At 47.3% G+C, this 26,858-nt stretch overlaps 1 protein-coding gene across 1 annotated transcript in view; it reads right to left on the bottom strand.

Moving 5' to 3' along the window:
- ankrd55 (ankyrin repeat domain 55) overlaps positions 1–26,858 on the bottom strand; it is a gene marked incomplete at both ends in the record, with an annotated part of 154,044 nt that overhangs the window by 49,362 nt on the left and 77,824 nt on the right. Inside the window, 3 exons of the mRNA XM_080018326.1 lie at positions 6,865–6,993; positions 7,661–7,721; positions 7,884–7,993. Of these exons, the coding sequence (XP_079874452.1) occupies positions 6,865–6,993; positions 7,661–7,721; positions 7,884–7,993 (300 nt within the window). The remainder of the gene's footprint in view (positions 1–6,864; positions 6,994–7,660; positions 7,722–7,883; positions 7,994–26,858) is intronic.

Genomic DNA, 26,858 nt, shown 5'->3' with positions numbered 1-26,858 from the left:
CTATTAATGAGTTTTCATTTATTTTGTTTCAAAAATGGTTGGCGGCACATTCTCAAAACAGCAGCCTCAGATTGCTTCTTAGGCAGGATGGTGATCCCCTTCACAGCCCTGTATAAAGGGGGACAAATATGGGGAAAAGGGGATGGGTATATTTCAAGCTTGTTATGCATTTCTAATGTTTGTTAGAAAATGTTATCAACTTTAATTCACTGAATTTATTAAGTAATTGGCTTAGTAACACATGAATACTGTGTAATATATTTTTAACACACCTATAATGGGAACAGTGTTGCACTCAGTGGGAGTAGTGATGCTGTGCTTTGGACTGAAGGATGGCAGGCAGGTCAGGAGTAAGTTTGGTAGCTGAGATGCGAAGAGACATCACGGAGATAGCTGTCGGTCATTTTGGTTCTCAACCTGCTTTTGTTCAGAGTTAACAGAGAAAATGTTTGCTCACATATGTTGTTGAGCCAAACAGACTCATCATTCTTTTTGCGTGGCATCTCATCAGAGGAAACCTGGCCCTTTCCAAGCTCTGGTAGAAGTCGGGTAGGGAGAGAAGCTGATGTTGATTATCACACTGCATTTCAATAGGTTTGAATTGCAGACTTTCTTCCACTTCTTCTGCATTCATCAGGAAGGGAGTCAAGAACAGCTTGATTGCTTTCTCAATGGTAGAAAAATGTTGAAACCGGGCGGACCGGGCGGATCCAGTCCGAGGGACCGTGGTCTTAGACCCATCACCGGCACCTACATCACTGAAGGTTCAGTCCCCATCCTGGGGTAGGAGCTAAATAAGTTGCTCGAAACTGAGTTTTAAGAACTACTTCCCTACAGTAGTTCCTGCAGTGTGGGCACAATAAAAGGGACGGTTCCTCCAAAACGTTCCTGCGGTGTGAAAACACACGATATGGGAAGTTTTGCGATACATTAAGCATATTTGTTGCGATATTTCACATTTATTTTATGTAAAATAAAACATATGTTACATACGGTTAAACACAGTGTTTTCATTAGTTTAATTCAATTAAATATATCTACAATAAAAAAACTGATTTAAATATTCTTTCAAACCATTAATTTTTTTAAATCAGAGATGTATATCTTGATTCTATATTTGCTATGATTTTTTTATGATGCTATGAAGAGATGTACAGAAAGAAATTTCCTTTACAAAACATCTATGTTTTTCATCAAACAATTGCAAGATTATCCCGTTTATGCAAGTTGCTTTATATTTTTAACCTGCTTCCCCCGGTGGACAGATAAAGCATTGCACCTGCTTTTCCACAAATGCAGCCTGGGGGCGTATCCAGGCACCGGCGCAAAATCACATCATCGAGGGGGATATAATTACAGACAAGATCCGAGAAAGGACCCGACAGGGTCCCTGCATGGGTCAGCCATGCTCCAATCACAGTTGGCTCCTGTCATGTTCCAGCTGCCCTCTCCAAGTGGCTCCTACTGTATCACATGTCATTGTTGATGAATTTCCGCCACGTTTCAAATGGTATTGGCGGCTCACCAACATGAGGAAGGAAGGGCTGTGGACTCGGTATGGAATCGCTCATCCTCATTGCCAATTTGTTATCTTGGTGATTGAAGCACAGGAGACGACGAACTGTTGAGTATTTTCTTTTACTCTTCGCAACTGCTCACACTCATGGCGTACATTACTTTATCCTTGCTTGCTCTGCCTCTCTACATCTTACACTCTTCTTCTCTCAGCTCATCCAGCAGTCTCGCTGTCTCTACGCTCACCACCTACTGGTGAGCATAGAGACAGTAACAATACAATAACAATCATCATTATTATTATTTTTTATTTATACTTCTGGCCAGCGAGCCATTTTGTTCCTCTGTCAAATAAAAACTCTTACCATGTTGGCGCACCATGGCAAGACCCTCCCTAAAACCCTACCTGTGGGCAGAGACTAGCCCAAGTTGCGCCTGAACAGGGACTTGGGAGGGGCAGGGCACCAAGTGAAGGGCACCCCGGAGCCGATCCGCCTCCTGCGGAAGCGCCTCACAGACCTGGAAGAGGAGCTGGACCTCTGGTCGGGAAGGGGCCTACCAAGTACCGGTAAGGCTATAGGGGGTAGACATCAGGCTTCACTGGACTCGGGCTGTTCACAGATAATGGTCCAGCAACACTTGGTTCGACCCGGAGCATTAGTAGAGGCATCACAGGTGGAGGTTCGTTGTGTGCATTGGGATGTTAATGTAATGTAATCAGACGGTCCGGCTCGAAATTCGTTTCAAGAGAAAAATTATAGGGTACAGACTGCGGTTAGTTCCCGCCAGTCGCACTCCCTGATTCTGATATTGGGCATGGATTGGCCAGGGTTTGACGCATTGATGAGAGAGGCCGGTGTATTCACGGTCGGTACGGAAATGTGAGTGTTGATTGGCGCGTGGTGACACAGAGGGGTCCTCGGTTGGCACAATGGGTGCAGGGGCAGCGGGATCCCAAGTGGGATCTCCCCTGGTCCCCTTAACCTTCCCTATCAATGATTTTCTGCTGGCACAGTCACGAGACAATACCCTACGCGGGGCCTTTGAGGGGGTAGTTAAAATCGAGTCCCGCGGGAATCGTTTTGTGTTAGTCCTCGTGGATTATGCAACCCGGTACCCCGAAGCAGTGCCCCTGTGCAGTATTATGGCCAAAAGTGTGGCACAGGTGCTGTTACAAGTCGATCCTGACAGACCAGGGCACTACCTTTAAGTCACATACACTTCGGTAACTTAATGAGTTACTGGGTGTGCGCTCAATTCGGACCAGCATTTACCATCCTCAGACTGATGGCCTGGTGGAGCGCTGAACAACATGAATCCAAAGTTCGTTCACGACGATAGCCGTAATTGGGACAAGTGGTTGGACCCCCTGTTGTTTGCAGTGTGGGAGGTTCCCCAGGCCTCCACAGGATTTTCTCCCTTTGAACTCCTCTTTGGTAGGAGATTCTGGGGGGTTCTAGACCTAATTAAAGAAAACTAGGGAGGAAGGTTGTAGCACTACTAAGAATGAAATACAGTATGTTATGGACCTATCACGGGGGAATTTGCTCAGGAACGTCAACGCTTCTTATACGACTGGGAGTCTCAGTTCAGACAATTTGTACGGGTGACAAGGTGTTAGTGTTGCTCCCTACGTCCAGCTCTAAATTGCTCGCAAAGTTGAAGGGCCTTTTTGTGGTCATCATGTGGAGATGACCCTGAGGATGAAAGTGCACTCTCGGCTGTATCGCCTGCCCGCACACCAACACAAGATTGTTCAGGCAGAATGAGAGGCCATGCTGGACATGGGCATAATAGAGGAGTCCACGAGTGACTGGTCTAGTCCCATCGTGCAGGTGGTAAAGCCTGATGGGGAGATAGAACTTTGGACCACTGCTACACACCGTACAAGAACGGATAGAAGACCGTCTCATTCCTTGCTTTTGGGAAATTAGATCATTCTGCTATCTCGTTACTTCCTGTTCACAAGCCATGCATTGTGCGTGAATTGGTAGTGCCGAGGGACCTAAAGCTGTGGTCAGAGGCCACGTTTTAGGATGCTCTGACTGAAGTTGACTAGGACATGTTTCAATGAAGTTCCAGTGACTTCAGCGAGTTTACTGAAGTTGCTGTTAATGCCACAGTGAAACATTTTCGAGCCAGAAACCGTGGGTCAAACCGTGGTGCTCTGAATGCTCACACGGCCGCTTACAACGAAGGTCTTGTATCCAGATATATGAACAGTTACAAAGCGGTGTCGTGCGATCTGCGGAGGGTGGTGAAGGATGCTAAACGGACGTACAGGGACACAGTGGAGCGACAGATGGAACAACGGGACATCAGACACTTGTGGCAGAGGCTGCGGACTATTACGAACTACAAGAGCAGCCTCTCCCTAGCCACGAGTGTGGACACCTCCCTAGCCAACAAACTGAACTCCTTTTATGCAGGGTTTGAGACTGACAAGAACACCACTAGCTCGCTTGCTTATTTCTCTCCTCAATTTTGTTGAGAAACTGTTAGGCCCACGGCCTCCCAGCGCCACTAGAGGCCGCCCTTGCCCCATCTGCATTTGGGTCTCTCCCAGTTCTGGTCGTGACAAGAAACAGAAACCTGCTGGCTAGAACAGCCATCACTCCAGTTGTTTTCCTTGTGTTTTCATGTATTTCCCTTTCCCCTTGTGTCTCCTGTCTTCCCTGTCAGTCTCTGTGTGTCTATGTTGGCCTGGGCATGGCTTCCCCTCCTCACTGTCCTGGCTCCCTGCTCCACCAGTGCACCTGCAGTCAATCGGATCATCATCTCCTCTGCTCCAGTATTTAAACCCTGTTTCACCTCTGTGGTACTACACGCTAGCCATCCTAGATCCAAGTCTGTTGTGATTGACATGTCCTGTTTTGTCCTTCACTAACCTGTGTCTCCATGCCCCAGGATCATCGTCCTGCCTGCCATCCTGCTTGTCTGCCGCTGCTTCACGACCCCACTACCTGCCGGCTTTGCACCTCCATTCCCCGTCTTCGCTTCTGCTACACTCAGACCCCTTTCCCCTACTCTCCAAGCCCATCCCCCTCAAATAAACTTTTCCTTTATGTTCTTTGAGTCTGTGTCCTGCATTCTGGTCCCATGCACGTTCATAAAATAGAATGCATAATCTGAGTCCTATCACTGGATTCACACTTTATGTAATGCTGTTATGATGCTATTGCACATTATTGTTTTGTTTTAATTACTGCTGCTTATTGACTTATTGACTTATTACTGCTGCTTATTGACTTACTTCAGCATAATATGACTTCTGCCCACATTGGGGCTCACTACTATGAGTTAGCATAGTCTACTCCATGTTAACTCTGTGGATGAGATGTGTACATATGTTACGTTTACTTATCTTACTTAGCTACTGATTCCTTTGTTGACTTGCACTGTTTGTTGCTGCTGTGACAATTGAGTTTCTCCACAGGGATTAATAAAGTTTAATCTTACCTTATATATACAGCAGTATATATGTATTTATTTATTAGAGGTGTAACATGAAAAATTACGGTTCAGTTTAATACAGAACCGTGGTGCCACATTATCAATATAATGGCCGATATATATATACATATACTGTATATATATATACTATTAGGGCTGTCAATCGGTTAAAATATTTACTTGCGATTAATCAATCAATTAACAACCAAAAACAATGACAAATATTGTCCTGAAACCATCAAAGGTATTTCATTTATGCATAAATCATAATACGGCAAACTCAAGCCAAACAAATATCTAAAATGTTCTGGTTTTCAACATTCTCTCCCAAATTATCCCAGTTTTCATCACAATTAATATGATAATATTATTGACGTTTATCATGTTATTATGGCAAACTAATTATTACCAAACCCAATCAAGAAAATATAGACAATGCACCATGCATTTGAATTCAACACTGATTTGTCTGTATATGTGTCAATCAAATAGTGTGGTGTTGTCAAGGCTGTTGCTAGTCTATCATAGGCGCTGTGAGCCACAAATGTCATAGGCTGCCTATGACGCTTGTAGCTCTGTCTGACACCACCTGTCTGTCTGCCTATGGTGCGTGCATAAGCGTACATACTTCTCAGCCAAAAAAAAAATAAAAAAGGCTTCCTGATCCGTCTTCAGCCTTCTGAATCGTTTTCCCCCATTGCGTTAATGCGACAAAAAGGCTCTGAACAGATGGACAGCATGTCATGATATGCTGTCCATCTGCTCTGGGGCTTGTTCCACCTAGCCCACTCGCTACAATAAACTGGTATGTTTTCTTCCCCATCGTCTGTGTCTCTGTGTCAGTGGGCCCTGAAAAGGGGTGGAGTGTGGCAGGCTGATCTGCCACAGTGGTACCTGAACAGGAACTCTCCGGCACAGGGAAAGGACACAGAAGGGCCGTCCGAAGACGCCCTGGAGCCACCAGCGGGTCAACGGGCGGCCCCAGCTCCAATCCTCTCCTGACTGGCAGCAGCAGCACCCAGGGGGTCCAGCGGAGGACCACGGAAGAAGCAGCCGCAGCAACCACCATGGATAACCACTGGCAGCTACTGTAGGTGCTCCACCTAGCAGCTATCGGGTCAATCCAGCAGCCCAGCAGCCAGGCCACCACTCCAAGCAGCCACCGCAACAGCCAAGCCCGGCTACACCTCCACCAGACAGCACAGCAGGCTGAGGCCACCCGCTCTGGAAGGGAGGAATGGGTAGTCGGCAAGTCGCCCTGGGGGAGGGTGTGTGGTGTGGGGGTGGTGTGGTTTGAGCTGCCACACCTATTCTGGGTCTAGGTGATTGGGCCAAGGATCAATGTGGCTATATACCTGTTGCTCGTTAGAATAATCAGTGAGCAACAGGTAAAACCCCCGTCCCCACCCATACACAGGAGAGGTCATGACATTGCCTTGTCATGACATGCTGTCCGTCTGCTCTGGGGCTTGTTCCACTGAGGCCACTCGCTACAATGAACTGGGTATGTTCTGCCCCATCATCTGTGTCTCTGTGTCAGAGGGCCCTGAAAACACCACTTGGGTGCTGTGCTGCAGGCGGATCTGCCACAGCGTTATTATTGTGTTAACTTTGACAGCCTATATATATATATATATATATATATATATATATATATATATATATATATATATATATATAAAAATCATATAGAACAAAAAGATAGGTTCTATTTAGACTTTATACATCAGAAGATGGTCAAGATCTCCATTGTGTTTGATCATTTTTCTTGCGTGTGATTTGTTTCAGGTTTTCTTCTGGGCTTTCACATTGGGCTGATGTCAGTAAATTATGATTTAATTTATTTATTTTATCCTTTCAGCCGTTCCCACTCTAACCACCACCTAATGTTTATACCTGTACTGCCCAATGAAGGGCTGTCTTGAAGTCCTTGTCCAGCAGTGTTGGATCTGCCCCCTTCTGAAGGAGGGCCTGTACATGCCCGGGCCGATTATGGAAGGATGCCCAATGAAGTGCCGTCATTCCCTGACAAATAAAATAATCCAGGCTAAACATTTGCATATTTATACTCACTACATCCCCATTAATCTGAACCTCACTTATCTGAACTTACCAACTACGTTGGCCGGTTACAAGCCAACAATGCCTGCGACATGCGACCAAAGATCATGTCTAGTGTATTATTGAATATTAAAATCTTATGTGCTGTTATTTAATGGTACTGTGAGAAATTGTTATCATATGTTCCAATGTCTCTCCCCAACTAAGCTGTTTTTGAATCGCCCTCGATTACGCAGAGGCCACAGTTAAAAAGTGACAATTTTGGGGGAATACATTATATTGTTTTTTTGGATAATGGTTCATATTTTGAGTGTAGATCATATGCTTTTTTCTTGGATAGTTAAAATAAAAAACTTTTTCACTGATTTTCTGAACATTTTTCTTGCACTTTGATAACAGGCTTGGGTAGACTGAAAGACGAGATTGAAAGAAGTTGAGATAAATTAGGTTCTGCTGTGCCTCCATTGAACAGTTGTAGACAGACAGACAAAAACAAGCAAATCTGCCGTATCAGTTATCTGAAGTATAAAAAAACTGATAGACAATAATACATGGAATACATAACAATAAAGTACAATTCATTATACAAAAAATGTAACCTCTTTCAAATAATCAAACCTGTGCCACCTACCTCGTTATCTTGGTGGTTAATTTCACATGCCATGGATTGCTGCAACAGGACCGCCATCAATCTGTGAATCACAGGAACAGCTGAAATTAATTTGTTTCACAGAAGTCTGTATGGCTTAAAGGCCAATATCACTTGATGGTTGATCACTGTTGCATAGTAAATTATGTTTCTGTCAATAAGTTGGCAGAAAATGCCTTTTAAAGGTCTGCGGGGAGTCACTCACTTGAGGTCCTTTTCAGCTGTAGCGGCGTGAAGCGGTAGACGTCCATTTTTATCAGGGATGCTCTGCTTGGCTCCATTACGCAACAGGCAAACGCAGCCCTCGAGCCAACCCTTTGGGAGACAGATGGCAAACACAACAAGGACATTTCCGATTTCACACCCAGTACGAGACCAGAGACTATTGGGTTGTTTACTGGTGGTGTTGGGCGGGAAGGCTCCACTTTCCATTAAAAGAAGAGCCTTGTTTCTCCCAAACCCTGTACGTGTGATGGTCATACAGGAAAGGGAAACTATCAGTTGAGTGAAATGAGAATTAATACACACGACGGCACGTTGCTATTGTTCTCATTGTACTCAACTCTATCTGTCTTTCCTGCCTGATGACCCTACTGTCTCGATGCGGATCTCGGATTGCCTTGCTGACATATCCACGTTTATGAAGGATTACCATCTATAACTAAACCTGCCAAAAACGGAACTGTTGGTCTTCCTGGCCAAACAAGGTATTTATCACAACATTGATATCCAAATTGACTCTTTATCTCTTGCTCCTACCAAGGCTGCACGGAATCTAGGTGTCATTATTGATGACCAACTGACATTCTCGGATCATGTTGCTGCTCTCGGTCGTGCCGCATCGCACTATTCAACATCCAAAAAGTCAGGCCGTACCTGACCCAATATGCCACTAAACCGCTGCTACAAACCTTGGTGATTTCTCGCCTCTACTACTGCACACTCTCTTAACAGGCTTGCCGGATTGTGTGGTGAAACCACTGCAGATGATACAGAATGCGCCGATGCGACTGGTGCTCAACCAGCCAAAGAGGGCACACGTTACTCCGCTGCTTATCGAGCTCCACTGGTTACCTGTAGCCGCTCGCATCAAGTTCGAGTCTCTGATGCTTGCCTAGAGAGTGATTGTTGGGAATGCTCCCACTTACTTAAATGCTCTTGTAAGAGCACATGTTACCTCCCGGATGCTGCGTTCGTCAAATGAGCGTCGCCTGGCTCTGCCGGCTGCACAACCACGGCAATCCAGGCTATTCTCATTTGTAGTTCCAGGTTGGTGGAACGAGCTGCCAAAAACCACCAGAGCAGGGGCCTGCCTCTCTGTCTTTAAGAAGCACTTGAAGACCCAGCTCTTCAGAGAGCATCTCCTCTGGACAGGGGCCTAATTGGGCGCAGAGCTGCCCGGTATGGTGGAGGCGCATGGCGGGCCACTCTGCGCCCAGTCCCAAAACTGATACTCGGCACATACACCACACGATAGGCCTAGGGTTTGCGGGATGGGTGGGGTGCGAGCTATAAGGGTGGGGATATGGCGGGCAACTGCGATCTTAACCGTCATGCCTGATGTGCTTGTTGTTAGTCCCAACATTTTAATACCACTCATATTAGCTTAAAACACATACACTCTCACAAAAATCTTTCTCCAAACAACACTTCACCAGACCATGGTCTGCAGGGCAGGAGGAGTGCGAGTGATTCGGGTTCGACCTGTTGGAGGACTCACACCCCCACACCCCGCAATTGTAATTGTCAACAACACACATTGAGCACTGGGGTTTTCTGGGGTGGTGGGGTGCTGGCGGTTTGGTGTGGGGGTGTGGTTGGCCGGGGTGCGGCTGGGTGGGCCCCCTGCTGGCCAGGCTCGAGTCCTGGCGGCCTGCGCCCTGTGGTTTCTGGCATTCCGTGACCTGGCGGGTCTTAGGAGAGAGCCGCTGGGTGCCTTCTGGGGCACTTGGGGTGCCACTTGCTGTTGTGGACATAGGTTGGGGTTCAGGGGGCAGCTGTAAGACTTTGCTCCCGCTGCGCGGCTTCTCGGCAGCAGGTGTCCCGGTGCTGGGGGTGGTGGAGGGCGGGTATATCTGGCGGCCTGCTGGTGTCGGTTTTAGGGGGGGGAGCGACTGACATCCTTGGAGCTCGTGGCTGAATGGGGCGTCTGATCGGCTGTGGCAGCTTGCCTGCGGGGTGGCGAGTTCATCTTGTCTTGTGCCTGTACATGGGGGGTGGGTTGTATGTGTGCGCCTCAGGTGTGGGTCTCCTCACGCTCTCTGGGACTGGGTTATGCTCCTCGGGGCCGGCGTGAGGGTTGGGGCTTCTAGCTTCTCTGGGGGCTGATGGGTCCTCCGTGGCTGCAGGGTAGGGTGCTTGGGCCTTTCCTGCGGCCGTGGGGTGTCTGTACAGCTGCGGGACTCAGGGGCGGCCTCGGGGCCTTTTCCGCTGCTTGGAGGCGCTACAATATAATACCGACCTTAAACACCAGAACCAATTGGGACAAGTCCTGTACACTGACTGGTGGACACTTCACATGCACACACACACACACACACACACACACACTAACACACATACAGGCGGTCTCATCACAGGCTTTATGCAATAGGGTGTGAGCCTATGGGGAATGGGGCCTGCATGGGTGTGAACTCGCCTGAGTGGAACCTTCGGGGGTTCTGGGGCTATTGCTTAACTGTGGGAAATCTGTTTTGGGGGCCACTGGTTTTCCAGGGAGACAGACTAGGGGAGCATTTGCGGTTGATATAGAGCATGGCTCTGAGGCATGAAAGATTGGTATGGGGTACTATCAAAGGGCATGAATGAGAGGTTGTCAATGGGCATGAATTGAGTGTATTGGGTGGGGTAAGCATTCTGATTTGAAGGGATTGGCATATTAGCAGCCGGCATGTGTGAGGTGGGATGGTGATCATTGGTGTCCTTACAGTTGTAGCTCGCCATGATTATCTATCGAAACAATAGCAGAGTTAGTGGTGTCGTGACTATACAATCTGCCACTGTATGGGCTCTTCCATAGACATGTATAGGGGTTCACACGATTGGTTGTTAGTGGGAACACTGCATAAGTGGTAGGGGTCTGCCTGACCTGTGTGTTCGCAAGCCTGGGCGTTGGTGGGGAGGCTATACGGGTGGTATATGTCCCGCATGTACTGCATACTCATTTCCTTCTATGTGCACGGGGAATTGGCCTGTTATAGCCTATAGTCATTTTCTTAACCATAACATTAATCAGTGGGACTACTAAACAAAAAACTATAATTTCTACTAACAGAATTAAGCAGACAGTGATCCCTACGCCTTTGAGAATCTTGGGCCAGGATAGGTTTTGTAAAAATGTCCATATAGCACCAACCTGTGTGTTCCAATTGGGATTTTGAACATGTTCTTCCCTTAGTTGTTTAAAATGTTTTCAATTCTTCAGTCAGATTGCCTCTTCCCCTGCATTGTCTCCGACGATGTCACACATCCCATGATCTTCGGCAAGGAGTGTTTCTATAACAAATCTGTTTTGCAGGGTCATAAGGGAAATGGCGTCGGTTTGTTTTCTGACTCCTTCTTAAGGCTGTATTGTGTAGTTTATAATGCGTTGTTGATTATACCATAAGTAATCAACCCATCTGCTGTTGTGAGCTAGATACTGAGCATTTCGTACACACACACACACACTTTGATGGTGGCCAGTGAAATGGATTCTCTGCTTTTGACCCATCCTGGCTTGTCCTTCCTCCGGGGGCACAGCCAGGAGCAGTGGGCAGCATACGTGGACCAGGTGATAAATGTCCATTGCTGGTCAGACAATGATGGGTGCATGTTTTTGGTGGGGGTCCTTACTGACGTGAGGTGGAGGAAACCCCATGTGAGCACAGGGAGAACATGCAACCTCCACACAGAAAGGCTCCTATTTGGGAGATAACCCACCGGAGCAGGGTGCCAACAGCGCCCCAGGTGGGAATCGAACCCAGGACCTTCTTGCTGTGAGGCAGCAGTGCAATGCACTGCGCCACCGTGCCACGGCTGTACCTGCTTAGTTAGCTTAGCACGACCACTCTGCGTAGTTATTGTCCTTTCACTGTGCAGACCTTTTGGTCGCCGCTCCATCCATGGGTTGTGTCTCCTCTTGCAATTTGCATGACACACTTTGCAAAGCACTTGGTTTGGGCAACCTCCTATTTCACGTCATGGAATTGCCCTGGCTTGGGGAAGTTTTTCAGCATTGTAGCAGACCATGCAGGTTTTCTGGCTTACTTTTTAAGCTGAAAATTCTAGCCATTTATAGAACATGTTGGACCTCCACTGTGAAGCTCTTTGTTTACCTCCTTGTCCTATCTGATGCTTTGTCCACGTGCCCCTTTGTCCTCTGTGGTGGGCATAGTCAGCCTGCTGGCCCTCTGTATTGCCCCTACTGCCAACATACTATTGAATGGCTCTACCTTTGTCTTGTTACTGATGGTTGGAACCAACATAAGTGTCAGTATTATTATGACTGGTGCTCAAGCCCTTCCTGGCCCTCTAGATGTAATTTATTGTCGACTCTGACATCCTGCTGGCCTGGTGGTTTCACTGCTGTTAGTGGTCTCACTACTTGCTGAAATGCTGCTTGTGGGGCTGCTGCTTGTGGTCTCCTCTATCATGCCCCATGGCTCTCCACTTTGAAGCCAGTCTCCTGGATTGCCTCTATCCCCATGGGGAGGTGTCATCTTCCCCTTTGTCAAGGTGTTCCTGTCCCTGTGAGGTGGTCTCACCCATCCCATCCTGTTCCGCCTCTCCCTTCGGGGCGGTTTCACTTGCCTCTTCTGCCCCCGAGGTGGTCGCTCTTCTCCAATAAGCTGTGAATGTTCTCTCTGTGTCTTCTGCACGGCAGCAGTGATTTGGGTGGAACCAGAATTTTCTTAGTTCAGTTCTGGTTGCTAATCGGCTTTGAATGGTCCCTGTGCCAAGGTTGGTTACACTTTCTTTTGAACACCGTAACGTACGGGACAACAGGTGGTTCGGCAGGTTTTCCTCAGAACCACCGTTGCTTCTAGTCCTGCAATTGTGGGACTGATCCCTTCAATGGCATGTTGTTTGAGAAGATGTTTCAGGTGCGGTAGCCTGGCTCCTTTTTATTTAACGGTACGGACTCTGCTGATTTTACACATCCTACATCTGTCTTGTGTTTAGCCATATGTCTGTCTCGCTGGAATGTGGCAGTTCATCAGGAACACTCTCTGCCTGTCCTACATCATAAACCTACCCTGATATCCTGATGTGTTGGTTGTCGGGAGAGACATGGATTTACCAATTGATAGTGGGCTTCCAGTCGTGCACCTGTAGTGCTGTTTTGGCCATTGGACCTTGTTCATGAGACTCACGATGTGGGAGTAGAGTTCTGGACTTTAAACCACTCCTGTAGTTCTGGTGGTAGTGTTACGGCAGCTGCTGCTGCACCCTGGGGCCCGACGTATAGGTCCTGGCTGATAATGGAGTACTGTTTGCCGTTGATCAGCTCCTTCCAGCATGCATTGTAATCTGTGTGGCATTGAGGTCCATCATATAGGAGCATGCAATGTAGGGGCAGTTGTGGTTCACCGACTCTTCTTAGTTTGGTTGGTACCAATGGCTCCCACGTGCGTCAGTGTTGAGTATCATGGGCATCATGTTTGCGGGGGGATCTTCAGGAAAAGTCTACTGTCCGCTGTGCACATGATGTTAGCTTTGAGGGGGCACAGGATGTATTTTACCAGCAGATTGATAGGAGTGTTGGACAAGTATAGTAGAGGTGCAAGTATAGTGCATTCTGCGTTGAGGGATATCACTTGTGCTTTCCCAGAGAAGCCTACTGTTCTGACTAACGAACTGGAGAGGGGAGAGTGGAGCCGTTTTTCCCAATGCATGAGTACGTCGCATCTGTGTCTACCATAAAGGTGTGTATTTCTCTTGAAATAGAACTGGTTTGGTGGGTTCGTCCTGTGGTTGTGATGATTGGTAACATTACTTCCCCCTCTGGCTTCTCTGGGCACACCTTGTATTGCCAATTGGAGGTGGGCCCTCCCTGGGATTCGTCGGGATCTCCCATGGGTTTGTTGGACAATCCCTTCTCGAGTGGCATGTTTGGCCACATCCCCAACATGTGTTATTTGGTTGGTAACCATCGTGTAGATTTGGGTTGGACTGGGAGTGTTTGTATTGTGCTCCAGGGGGGGCTTGTCTTTCATCCTGTTGCATTGGACGTCCCCACATCAGCGGCCTTCCATGCGGCATTGTGCAACTTCTACCTTGCATGGAGCGATAATTGTCCCCCGAGGGGTTGACATGTACATGAATGAACGTGAGTGGTGCTGCGGTAGGGTTGTTTGGCGGTGTTGACATTGGCTGGGCAGCGTGCGTTTGAGGGTGAACCTGGTGTACCACAGGAGCATGGGCCATTGGTGCTTCAGGGTTCTGGGTTTGGAAAGTCGTTATTACAGGGGCTTGGGTCTTCATCTTTTCTTTCTTCTGCTTGCTCAGTTCTCCCAGCTTCAGTTGGGTCAGTTTGTGGGCCAATTGTTTGTTTAGCTCCTATGCCTCTCATCTTTTCTTCTGCAGTTTTCCACATGGTAAGAACATGGGCTAGTCCATTTTTGTCAGCCCCACGGCAATATCCTACCGTTCCTGCACCTCCGGTGGCATCACCTTCTTCACCTTCAGCATGTACAGTCGTTGTGTGGTATTCCAGTCGCTACCTGTGTCATCTTCCCTCTTGTGTTGGAAGGCATGTAGGAACTTTGATGGACAGTCCTTATCCTTCAGAATCCCCCCTCTAGCTTGAAGTGATCCATTTTCTCTGGGTAATGTTTTCTTAGCTCTGCCCATACAGTATGTGGTTGCGGTGTCCATTACCGGTCACCACTCTTGACAACATCGCTCCGTGGAACATCTCTTCTGTAGTGTTTTCCCCCGCTACGTGCATTAGCAGAGCTTTGATTTCTCCCAGGGCCAGTGTTACTCCTGTCGTGCTTTCTTCCAACACCGTTATCCATTTGTTCGCAGTTTCCGTGAGGGCTTGCAGTCGGGTCGCTAGGCACACCATGTCCATAAATTAGATTAGATTAGATTAGAATAGATTAAACTTTATTGTCACTAGCAGAGTACAGGTACAGAACCAATGAAATGCAGTTGATGTCCAACCAGAAGTGCAAAAGAAGCATTTCAATACCAAAGTGCTATTTGAGTACAGTGTTTCTGTGCAGTTATGTAGGCAAAAGAGATGTATTATGTGCAACAGTGTAAACCTGTTATAAATACAGGTTTGTCAGGAGTATAGGTACAGATTATGTACAGAGAGTATAAATATACATTTTATATAAATACTATATATATACATGTAGTATATCTATGTATATTGTGCAGGTTTTGGTCAGGTTATGGAATATAAAAAAGTTTTAAAAAGTATTGTGCAGATTTTTAGGTGATAGCAGTGCAAGGGCAATTGATGAAAGTGCAGTAGTGAGTGAAAACAGTTATACAGTGCAAAGCAGTAAATATAACAGGTAGACATTGCAGAGAGTGAAATGCAACAGGTAAGCAGGTAGCCATTTAAAAGTCCAGTGCTAGACAGTGCAGTACTGAGTGTAAACAGTTAAACAGTGCAAGGCAGTAAATGTAAACAGGTGAAGCTTGCAGAAAGTGAGATGCAACAGGTAAGCAGGTAACCATTTAAAAGTCCAGTGAGAGGGGAGTGGGAGTTTATTCAACAGTGTTATAGCCTCTGGAAAGAAGCTGTACTTGAGAACTGCTGGTGTGGGAGCACAGGCTCCTGTATCGCTTGCCGGATGGGAGAAGGGTGAAAAGTCCATGGTTAGGGTGGGTGTCATCCGTGACAATGGATTTGGCTTTTTTTAAGCAGTGGTCATGGTATGTGTTGTGGATGGGGGGGTATACAGCCAATAGTCCTCTGGGCAGAGTTCACTTTTCTTTTTAGTGCCTTGCAGTCGGCAACATTGCAGTTACCGTACCAGACAGAGATGCAGTTTGTAAGTATGCTCTCAGTGGTGCAGCGGTAGAAGTCCGATAGAATCCTAGGACAAAGCTGTGCTTTCTTAAGGGTCCGTAGGAAGTGAAAGCGCTGATGCACCTTCTTCACCAGACTGGAGGAGTTGAGGGACCAAGAGAGATTTTCTGTGATGTGGACCCCGAGAAACTTAAAGCTAGACACACGCTCCACCTCAGCACCGCTGATATGGAGGGGGGGTGTGCCCTGCTCCTGGCACAATGATCTCCTTGGTCTTCTTGGTGTTGAGTTCCAGGTTATTGTTTTTACACCAAGTAGTTAGATGTTGAACCTCAACCCTATATGGTGTTTCATCCTCATCTCTGATCAGGCCCACCACAGTGGTGTCATCTGCGAACTTGATTATGGCATTGGAGCCATAGACAGGGGCGCAGTCATGAGTGAAGAGAGAGTAGAGCAGAGGGCTCAACACACAACCTGTTCAGGGTGATAGTGGAGGAGGAGAGACTCCCCAATTTAACAGCCTGGGGTCTGTTAGGAAGGAAGTCCATAATCCAGTTGCAGAGTGAGTTGCTGATGCCAAGCTGGCTGAGCTTGGAGATCAGCTTGGAGGGGATCACAGTGTTGAATGCAGAACTAAAGTCAATAAAAGGCATTCTAACATATGTTTTGGGGCTATCCAGGTGGGTGAGTGCTAGATGGAGCACTGTGGAGATAGCATCCTCTGTTGATCGGTTGCGTCGGTATGCATATTGGTACGGGTCCAGTGAAGGGGGCAGGCAGGCTTTCAGATGTGAGAGGACCAGCCTCTCAAAACATTTTGCAATGATGCGTGTCAGTGCAACAGGGCAGGAATCGTTCAGTTCTTTGGTTGTAGAGTGTTTAGGCACCGGAACAATGGTGGCAGATTTAAAACTGTGGGGGACTGTTGATTGGGCTAGTTACAGCCGTTCCCTAATGATGCAACCTCGATGAGCTGGAGCATTGTCGTCCATGAAGATGAAATTAGGCCTATGTTCTTCATGCAGGGGCACAATGACTGGATTAATGATGTTATTCAGGTAGTAGGGGCTTGTCACTGTACCATTCACAAAGTGTAGGGCAGTTCTGTATTGACTAGACACACCTGCCCACACTGTAACACCACCACCAAAGGCTCGTTTGGTGACAAAAGTGGCTGGTGCATAGCGCTCTCCTTGACGTCTTCAATATCATTGGCGGACCATCATTTCTGCTCAACGTGAATCGACTTTCATCAGAGAACAGCACTGAGGCCCACTGGTCCCTCGTCCAGCGTAAATGCTCCCTGGCCCATGCAAGACAATGATGCCTGTGCCTGGTGGTGTGGTCAGGTACCCTTGCAGGTCGTCTAGCACGTAGACCACGCCAGTGTAAATGGTTTCGAATGGTCTGACGTGACACTTGGGTGCCTCTCACCTCCCTTAAATGTGCCTGGAGTTGAGTGGCATTCATCATTCAGTTCCGCAGGGCACTGTTCACAATGAAGCAGTCATCAGTGTGGGATGTGGCCAAAGGACGTTCACTTCGATGCCTTTCTGTGACTCTTCCAGTCTCTCTGTATCTCTGTTTGAACCTGCTGATGACACTCTGTGACACTCTAAGCTCAGCGGCCACTTCCCTCTGAGAACATCCTGTTTGAAGCCTCGCAATGGCGAGGTACTGTTGATCAATTGTTAGGTGTCATCTTGGTCTCATGATGTCAAAATGTGAACAGCATGATGAAGAGGACTGTTTGAATACCAATTCTAATTGAACCAGGAAATGTATTGGTCGATTCATGGATCAAACACCTGTTGTGAAATTTGCCGTTCAGCTCCTTGTGAGAGAACAGCAAGTTTTGCAAAAAGTACTGAAACATTGAACAGTTGGACATGTGCATTCAAAAGTTTAGAGAAGGTCAAATTAAGTTCACCTGTAAAGGTTATAGTGCATTTTAGGTTCATCCTGAAATTTCACCAGCCGAATATCCCTTACTTTTTGTGAGTAGTGTACATCCAATAGTGAGTTTCTGTTGTAGGTTCGTTTTGCTCGAGTTTTTCGAGTGAAAACAAGTAGGATAGTCAGGTAAATAAACACTAATTCGCAAAAGCCGGAGAGACACCAAGCCGCGCATTGTGCACAAACTGCCATCTCAAATGACCATGGCATATTGCTTCATCCTATCAACGCCCTTTAATCACTAGAGGGGACATGGTGTTACCCTCTTGCTCGTCGTTGGCACTGCGTCTTCTCTGCAGCCATGGCCCGGCTGTCGTTGTTGTTACATTTACATTTACATTTAGTCATTTAGCAGACGCTTTTATCCAAAGCGACTTACAAGGGAGAATGACATTGGGAGAATGACAATGACATTGTTGCCATGCTCCGGTTGTGTCTCTGTCTCTCTGTCCTTCATCTTCTTCTTCAATACTGTGGGACTTTATTGTGCCAGCAAGCTGCAGCTGCAGGTGCAGGTGCAGTCTTTCCCCTTCTTCTTGTTGTTTCCATTTCCCTGCGGGTGTCACTTTGAGTGTGGATATCCTCCCATCTTGGAGCTCCGTCGTCTCAGCTTCGAGCTTAGCTCTTTACTTAACTCTCAACAGTCTCTTGAGCTTGTATTCTGCTTGTGGAGTCTGGTTGATCATCCATTGGCTCTTGCATGGGTGTTGGGGAAATTCTATTGGTGGGGGACATGACGATCTAGACTAGGCAAATCTCTCCTCTGTCAGTGTTTGTTTACGTATCCCTCTGTTCTGTTTCCCCATAGCATGTTTGCAGAGTCCAGTCTGTTGTTAAACTTGGCTCTGGAGTCTCCCTCTGCTGCTTTTCGTTGGTAGCGCTTTCGGTCTTTGGTGTCCTGTGATGCTGTTAATGTGTCTTTTTTTGTCTGGCCTCTCCTCTTCTTACTGTGTGTCTGCAGCCATTTGTCTGACTCACTGCTGTTCACTGTCTCTTCTCTGTCTCTCCTAGGTGGTGTCATTTTCCCTTTTTTGTGCTTTCTTGTTTGGTCTTTCTGTCCCTTCTTTAGTTTTATGGTGAAATATCCCTGTAACTTGCCTGTCATTTCTTGTCTGCTGTCCTGGATGAGGCATAGTGGGTTTTGTTCTATTCTAAATGGGTTTTTATCATGCGGGTAAGGTGGCAGGATGGTCGAATAAAGGGGAGCTGTGGTATGGTCGCCTCTGACCTTCTTCTATTTCTTTCCATTTTCCTTTGTCTCCTTTCCCTGGCTCCTTATTATCCTCCATCATTATCTTACGTATTGCTCTCACTGTCTGTTGGTGATTGCTTCCCTCTTGTCTGACCAACCTCACATTTCCCATTATTTTGTTCTCTTCCCTGCCCACTTGTCACCTGTACCTTTGGCTTTGTGATGTTTTATGTTAGCCTAAAACACTGCCTGTTAAAAGTGCCCTCTGTTGGCCACTGTGGGTTTCTGTCATGCCATTTCTTTCATGCAGTCTTGAATTTGTTTTTTGTAATCTGGATAGTGCGTTATGATAAGCTCAGCTGGGGATCCCTTTCTCCTGGCGTCTGCCGACCCCTCCCTTGGCCAGCCCCCATATAGCCTTGTTGTGTGTTGCTTGCTAGAGACCTGGGTATTTCTGGTTACTCGTCTAGTTCCCTTGTTCTAATCAGGACAATTATTTTCCCTGCATTGACTCCAGCTTTGATTTTATTATCTCCCTGGGGTTATATTCTAACCTTACTGACCTGTCTCCTTCGGGGTGTCTGACTATCTGTGCCGACTTGCCTGTCTCCCACCTGACTCGCCTGGGACAGACTGTGATACTCTGCCGTGGTTTTGGAGTCTGTCTGTCGTGGCCCTCTATGGAAAACCTCTCCGGTACCCTGGATACTGGGTTTAATGGGATGGTGGCTACTACACACGAATCGTTGCACAACTGATCTAGCACTTGTGCTAGCATTCTTGGGGTCCACCAGTCACGTAACGCTTGTTCCCAGGGAAAGTTTGGGAAGACCTCTTTTACTTGGGTTAAGTTAACAAATTTGGGAATCTGCCAAAGTTTGACATTGATCAGCTGTCCATCCTGCCAGTGCTCAGTGCCCTCCTCATCTTTGTATGTTTGTTCGAGCCTCTCTGGGTTTCCCTCCCCACTATAGGGTTCTAATGTAAAGACTTTGTCCTCACCAAAGTGTTCTACGTCCATTAACAATTGCTTATATTTCAGCTTGCAAGTTAGACAGCCATTCTGATTTAGGAATGATCTTACATATGCAGACCTTTTATTGATACTTTACGTGGCCAATGCAGAGCTGTGATCCACAGTATGAACAATGTTTATCCAAATAATGCCAGGAATCCTTTCACACCTATGTTGGTTGTTCTAATAATTTCTACGTGTTTCTCTTGACACTCCACCCACTTCAGGCTGTGACGACACAGGACAAAGAGCGGTATCCACAGTAGTTGTGTCAACTTAAGTTCTTGAACTTTTCTCTTCTACCTGTCTGGCTTTCTTTCTAGATGCCTTCCTCAAACCTAGAACGATGTATGCGTAAGTTCTTCTTGAATGTTGTCTTCTACCCATCTGGCGTTCTTTCTAGGTGCACTTCCTCAACACTAGAAACACGTATGTAATTCCTTTGTGACGACCCCCCAGGCTCTGGTCTGTCTCAGATAAACTATAACATACATGCCATTGTCTCTTACTAGACCTGGGAATCTTTTACTTGATAACAAACCTCTGTATACTACTCTATTTTCAATTTAACACCATAAACTCACCAATAGATTTCATCAAATACAAAAATAAAATTTTTCTCTCAGTACTGTAACTGCGACAAACGTACTACGGACATGCTGTTTTTGTATCTTTTTCCTATGGTTCTTCTGTGCGTTAAGCAGCCGTTAGTGTTAGCCAAACCAATCCTCCAGCATACACAAGACACATACCAACCAATTATAGCAACATTCAACAGAGGATCACTGATACTTTCCAGACCATATTTTTTTCATAACACACATGCACATAGAATATTTGCATCAGCCTCTGCTTTAGTTCATTTGCTTGGGTTCAATTTATAATTACAGTCATTTTTCAACTATGTCAATATTTTAGGTTCGTTGCAGAAGAGACTTTTCCGATACCTGCAACCTGGGTGGAGTCCTGAACTCAGACACAAACCGAATTTGCAGAAGAAAAATGGCTATGTTTACCTTTGAATTTGGGTGGCCAGTTGTGTCTCTGAGGTGCAGGCACAGGTTCCCGGGCCTTGGTCCTGGTCGCCGTTCTCTCCTGGCTGGCTCACCAACTGTCACAACCAAGAAGGTCCAGACCTGGGCCAGTAAAAAGTCTGGATCTCTGGACGGCGCTTCTATCTGTTCTGGCCTGTATATGTTCTGTGTGGAGTTGGTGGGCATGGGGGCCCTGCCGGCTCCGCTGTGGGGTGGGTGGTTTGGGCGTTTCGGTCTGTCGGTGTGTCTGTGCAGGACCTGGCTCCGGGCCTGTGGTCCAGCCTGGCATCCAGGGCCTGGGTTCTGCGCCTGTGGCTGCATCTTGTGCCTTGTGCCTGCACATGGGGGTAGGTTGTATGTGTGCGCTTCAAGGGTGCAGGGTCTCCTCACGCTCTCTGTGACTTGTGCTCCACAGGGGCCTTGTGTGGGTGTTGCGTCGTGGGCTTCAGGCTTCTCTGGGGTCAGGAGGGTTACACATCATCGTCTGACCAGTGATGGACACTCATCACCAGGTCCCCAGGCGCGTCCACAAATGCTGCCCACTGCTCCTGGCTGTACCGCCGGAGGAAGGACAAGCCAGGATGGGTTAAATGCAGAGGCCTCATTTCACCGGCCACCATCCAAAGCATGTGCATGTGTGTGTGTGTGTGTGTGTGTGTGCGTGCATGTGTTGTAGTGTGGTGTGCTGTGTGACGATTAAAGATTGTTCTTCTTGTTCTTGTTCTTGTTCTTCTTTCCTCCCTCATTTACTGCCATAACTATGACAGTAAGAGGCCACATGCTGAATTGCTGTACCAGTTATCCTGGACTAGATCAGCTCTGTTTTGTCAATACATGTTATCATCTGATGTTTCTATGTTTATGTTTTTCCATGTACATGTTCTCCCCCTCTTGGAGTAGTGATGAGTTGTTTATAGACCAAAACATGGTGAGATTATTCTCCAAAGAGGGGGACTGGTTGCGGTTCTGTGTAACCAAAAGCTATGCTCTTGTCATCCCACAGGTCGTCCGCAGGACAGAGTTGTTGCAAGCAGTTATTGATGATTGAATAAAGATGATTGATTAAAGAATCTTGAAGAATTTATAAAAAGTGGCACTGCAGGTTGAGAAGTTGAACTCTACTTCCAGACTAACTCCTAGCTGTGTCCTAGATGCAATGGCTTACAAATACACTGTGTTGTTTGCCCAGCATGCTGACAGCACAGATAAAAAAAAAAGAAGGGGAAACGACTGTATTACTTCTGGCTCCTATCTGTCTGAAGTTTCCACAATCTTGTCCACAATGGTACCACTGTTTTTGTCGTTATCTGTGTTTGTTACTGTTAGGCCCATGGCCTCCCAGCGCCACTAGAGGCCGCTCTTGCCCCATCTGCAGCTCCTTACTCAAGCCCGATTGCACACACCTGGGATCAAGCACAGTATTTAGTCCCAGTTTCCTAGTCATTCCTTGCCAGACCGTCAACTAGCTTTCCCCGAGTTGTATCGCTATTGGCTCCCTTCCAAGTTCCTATTCCTAGTTTATGTCTCGTTGTCTCGTCTTCCCCTTACCTGCTTGTCCCCTCTCGTCGCCCCAGTCTGTCTCTCCAAGTCCAGCTAGCACGGTTTACCTGCCTGTCTCCGCTCGTCGACCAAGGCTGCCCGTCCATCTCCATCCAGTCTGGTTCCCCGTCTCTCCACCCAGGTCCTGGACCCCATCTCCTGGTCATCATCTCCCTGCCCTGCCCTGCTCCATCCCTACCCGACCGGGTCCCCCCGGCCAGCTCCACCGTCCCGGCTAATAAACATCCTTTGCCTGCCTTCTGTCTCCCTGTGTCGTGCGTTTGGGTCTCTCCCAGTTCTGGTCGTGACAGTTACGGCTAGTAAAAGGACCAGTTGTGTAAACACTCAATGTATGCTTTTTCAGCAGTGCTTTATTATACCTCTCTGCAAAAACAGTTGTACGCTGTTACTCAGGACAACAAGGGAATCATATGGCTAGTCTCAGAGCACGCCCGATCTCCGTATAAAGTGTGTTGTGTGATAAATAAAGACTGTTTCTTCTTCTTCTTCTTCTTCTTTCTATCTCTCTTAATTCTGCAGAATGAACCCTGTTAATATATTCTCAGCTTGTTTCCTGTAGCGACATCGAAGCTACAGGAAACAGACTTCTTCTTCTTATCTCAGCTGCTCCCGTCAGGGGTCACTACAGCAGATCATCTGCCTCCAATACCTTATGTTCTGCGCATCTACCTCCCTTACATCAATCGCCTGAATGTCCTCCCTCACCACATCCATAAACATTCTCTTTGGCCTTCCTCTTTTCCTCTTGCCTGGCAGCTCCATCCTCAGCATCCTTAACGCAAATGTAACTCTCATCTCCCCTACATACGTGTCCAAACCATCTCAATCTCGCCTCTCTCACTATTTCACCAAACTGTCCAACCTGAGCTCTAATGTACTCATTCTTAATCCTGTCCATCCTTGTCACTCTCAATGAAAAGGAAACAAAACTGATTTTACAGTATATATTCTATTCTATTCTATTCTACCATGGCGCAGTGCATTGCACTGCTGCCGCACAGCAAGAAGGTCCTAGGTTCGATTCCCGCCTGCGGCGCTGTTGGCACCATGCTCCGGCGGGTTATCTCCAAATAGGAGCCTTTCTGTGTGGAGTTTGCATGTTCTCCCCGTGCTCACATGGGGTTTCCTCCACCTCACGTCAGTAAGGAACCCCCTCAAAAACATGCACACATCATCGTCTGACCAGCGATGGACACTTAATACCTGGTCCCCGGGCGCGTCCACATATGCTGCCCACTGCTCCTGGCTGTGGCCCCGGAGGAAGGACAGGCCAGGATGGGCTAAATGCAGAGGAACCATTTCACCGGCCACCATCAAAGCGTGTGTGTACAAGCATGTGTTGTAGTGTTGTGTGACAAATAAAGACTGTTTCTTCTTCTATTCTATTCTAGCCACACCTGATGCTCGTTGGTTGGGCTAGCGAGCATCAGGTTTTAAAACCCCGTCCACACACTCAGTCAAGATGGGAGCCCTTTGTCATGACATGTTCCATCTGTCATGGTCCTGGTTAATTCCACCTAGCCTCATCTCTACAATAAACTGGTGTTATCAACCCCCCGTTGTCTGTGTCTCTGTGCCGGAGGTTCCTGAAAACGCCACACACCGCTGGCAGCCAGCTTCTCCGCCCAGCAGGCATCGCCCCGACCATCCGGCAGCCTAGCAGCCAGACCAACCCCCTCTCGACTGGCAGCGGCAGCACCTGGCGGGTCTGGTGGAGAACCGGGGGAGAAGCAGCGCAGCAACCACCACAGATAATCGCTGGTAGCTAGCTTCTCCGCCCAGCAGCCACCCCGAAGACTGGCCAGCAGCCAGGCCACCCCTCCAAGCAGCCCCCACAGCAGCCATGTCCGGCCACGCTGTAACCAGCAGCGCAGAAGCTTGAGGTCCCGCGCTCCGCAAGGGAGGAGGGGGCAGTCGGTCGGCGCCATGGTGGAAGGAGGCTGGTCGACCATGCTACTCCGGGCAACTCAGGTCCTCTGGGGGGGACCTGTTAATTATTTTTTTGGACATGTGTTTGTAGAAGGTATAGGAACCCTGGGTCAGATTTTGTTTGAAGCATTTATTTTCAGTTTTGTCCTCTGCTTAGTGGGGGTAGTAGGCTTCGGCCAGGAATTCTTCCTGGCCTCAATTTGGTGTTGGGGTATGGGGTGGCTTAAGTAGCCACACCTGATGCTCGTTGGTTGGTTTAACGAGCATCAGGTTTTAAAACCCCGTCCACACACTCAGGGAGAGATGGAATGGGAGCCCTTTGTCATGACAGGTTCCATCTGCTCCTGGCAAATTCCACCTAGCTTTATCTCTACAATAAACTGGTGTTATCAACCCCCCCATCGTCTGACTCTCTGCCGGAGGTCCCTGAAAATGTTACTTGGGTGGTGTATGGTGACGACACTGCCACAATATTCTATATAATATTTCACTCAGTAAATTGGAAGCAAAAGGAATAATAAAAATAAATCATTAGAGTGGCAGCACGTTTGGGATACAGCAAACAAAGGACGAGACCTGTACAGTGGAAGTGGGCACAGTGAGGTCAGCTAAACGGAGTACCAAAGAGGGGAACATCATAACAAGGCTGAGGGTAGGACATACCAGACTTAATAAAACACTGTCCTGATAAGCAGACAACCCTCAGGATTATATAAGCACTGTCAAAGGGGAATCAGTGGAGCATACAGTATAATTTTTCACTGCTATAAGTACTCTTGAGAACATTAAAGAGAGAAGTCAGGAAGATTGGAGTGGAAGACATGAGTCCAAAAAATGATTTACCATTGGGTTAGGGAGTCTATTCCATTATTTGAAAGAAATTGGGCTGATCAAAGAGTTTAGTGTTCAGTGAACTGAAGTTTTTTAATTTTCTTAATTTGGGGATGGATAACACTGGTCCACACTCTAACATAGTAGGTGGCAGTAATGCACCTTTCCGCTGGTTGGCACCCGCCATTAAATGTAAGAAATTAGAATTTCTCTTGACAGCAAGGCTGGGCTCCCACACCAGTGCCAGTACCATGTTGCTGGAGTTTCAAAAGAAAGTCCATTACTTGAATTAATGTGTTTTATTTGTTGTGGCAGAAGAACCCAGCAAAAATACATCTTACATTGAAAAGCTGCTTCCTGGTCCAATTTACCCCGCAGACACAAGAGATGTGTCATAACAAACGTTATAACACTGTCAGCAAAGCAATATAGCCTTAACACCACGGCCGGTGTAGGACACAACACAGAAAGCAATTAGAAAATTGCAAATTGTACGTTGGAAACTGACTGTTGGTCATTGATACTGATATGCTAGGGTTAGTTAGCACAGCACAAATACATGAATGTGATTGACACTGTACAATGTACTTTTTTACCAAAACAACGTAGAGCTCAGTGGTAACTTTCAACAATTAGTTATTTCCTTCAACAGAGACAACGTGAGGCAGGACTATTCGGACATTTATTTGAGGACAGGTAGTAGACAAGACACATTGGAACTTTTAGAATGAAATAAAACATACAACAAGTGTGTGTGGCACAGACATGGCTCCCAAATTTTCTGCAATGCAATCTCCTAAAGTGATAGGCCCCATATTTTACTACATGACAGTTGCTTGACACCAAAAATGAATGACAGGATCACACAGTAAAATGGGCTGTACCTGGCATGGGGTCGACACGCTCTTGCCCCTCAGGTCCTCATAGAAAATCCATAGAAAATATGATTTCTGTTTGAATCTTAAAAGACAAATTGATGCCAATATCAAGCAAAAGTTGAGTTTCTCTGTGCCGGAGGTTCCTGAAAACGCCACTTGGGTGGCGTATGGTGGCGAATCTGCCACACTGACACCTGAGCAGGGACTCTCCGGCACAGGGAAGGGACATAGAAGGGCCCCCTGAAGACGCCCTGGAGCCACCAGTGGTTCGCCGGGCGTCCCAGCACCAACCCTCTCCCAACTGGCAGCAGCAGCACCTAGGGGGATAAGCAGCGCAGCAACCACCACAAGCAACCGCTGGCAGCCAGCTTCTCCGCCCAGCAGGCATCGCCTGGACCATCCGGCAGCCCAGCAGCCAGACCAACCCCCTCTCGACTGGCAGCGGCAGCACCTGGCGGGTCCGGTGGAGGACCGGGGGAGAAGCAGCGCAGCAACCACCACAGATAACCGCTGGTAGCTAGCTTCTCCACTCAGCCGACAAATTGATGCAAATATCAAGCAAAAGTTGAGTTTCTAAATCTATGTTTGATTCCAATAATATAGTTGAAAAGACTACACAACAGCGCCTTCTGGTTATGTTGATGGTGCCAAGGTTAGTGAAACCATGAACATACTGGTTTAGTTGAGATTATAAATTGAGCCAAACCAGTACATTCCTATATCAGTGTATAAAAACAGCTTTTTTTCTCCTCAGGTTTCTTGAGAATGTCAAGAAAGTATTCAAATGCACGTGCACAAATGTCTTGAGCC

Source organism: Zeus faber (assembly GCF_960531495.2).
Source record: "Zeus faber genome assembly, chromosome: 17".
NCBI lineage: Eukaryota > Metazoa > Chordata > Actinopteri > Zeiformes > Zeidae > Zeus > Zeus faber.
This window is presented reverse-complemented; position numbering and strand designations above follow the sequence as displayed.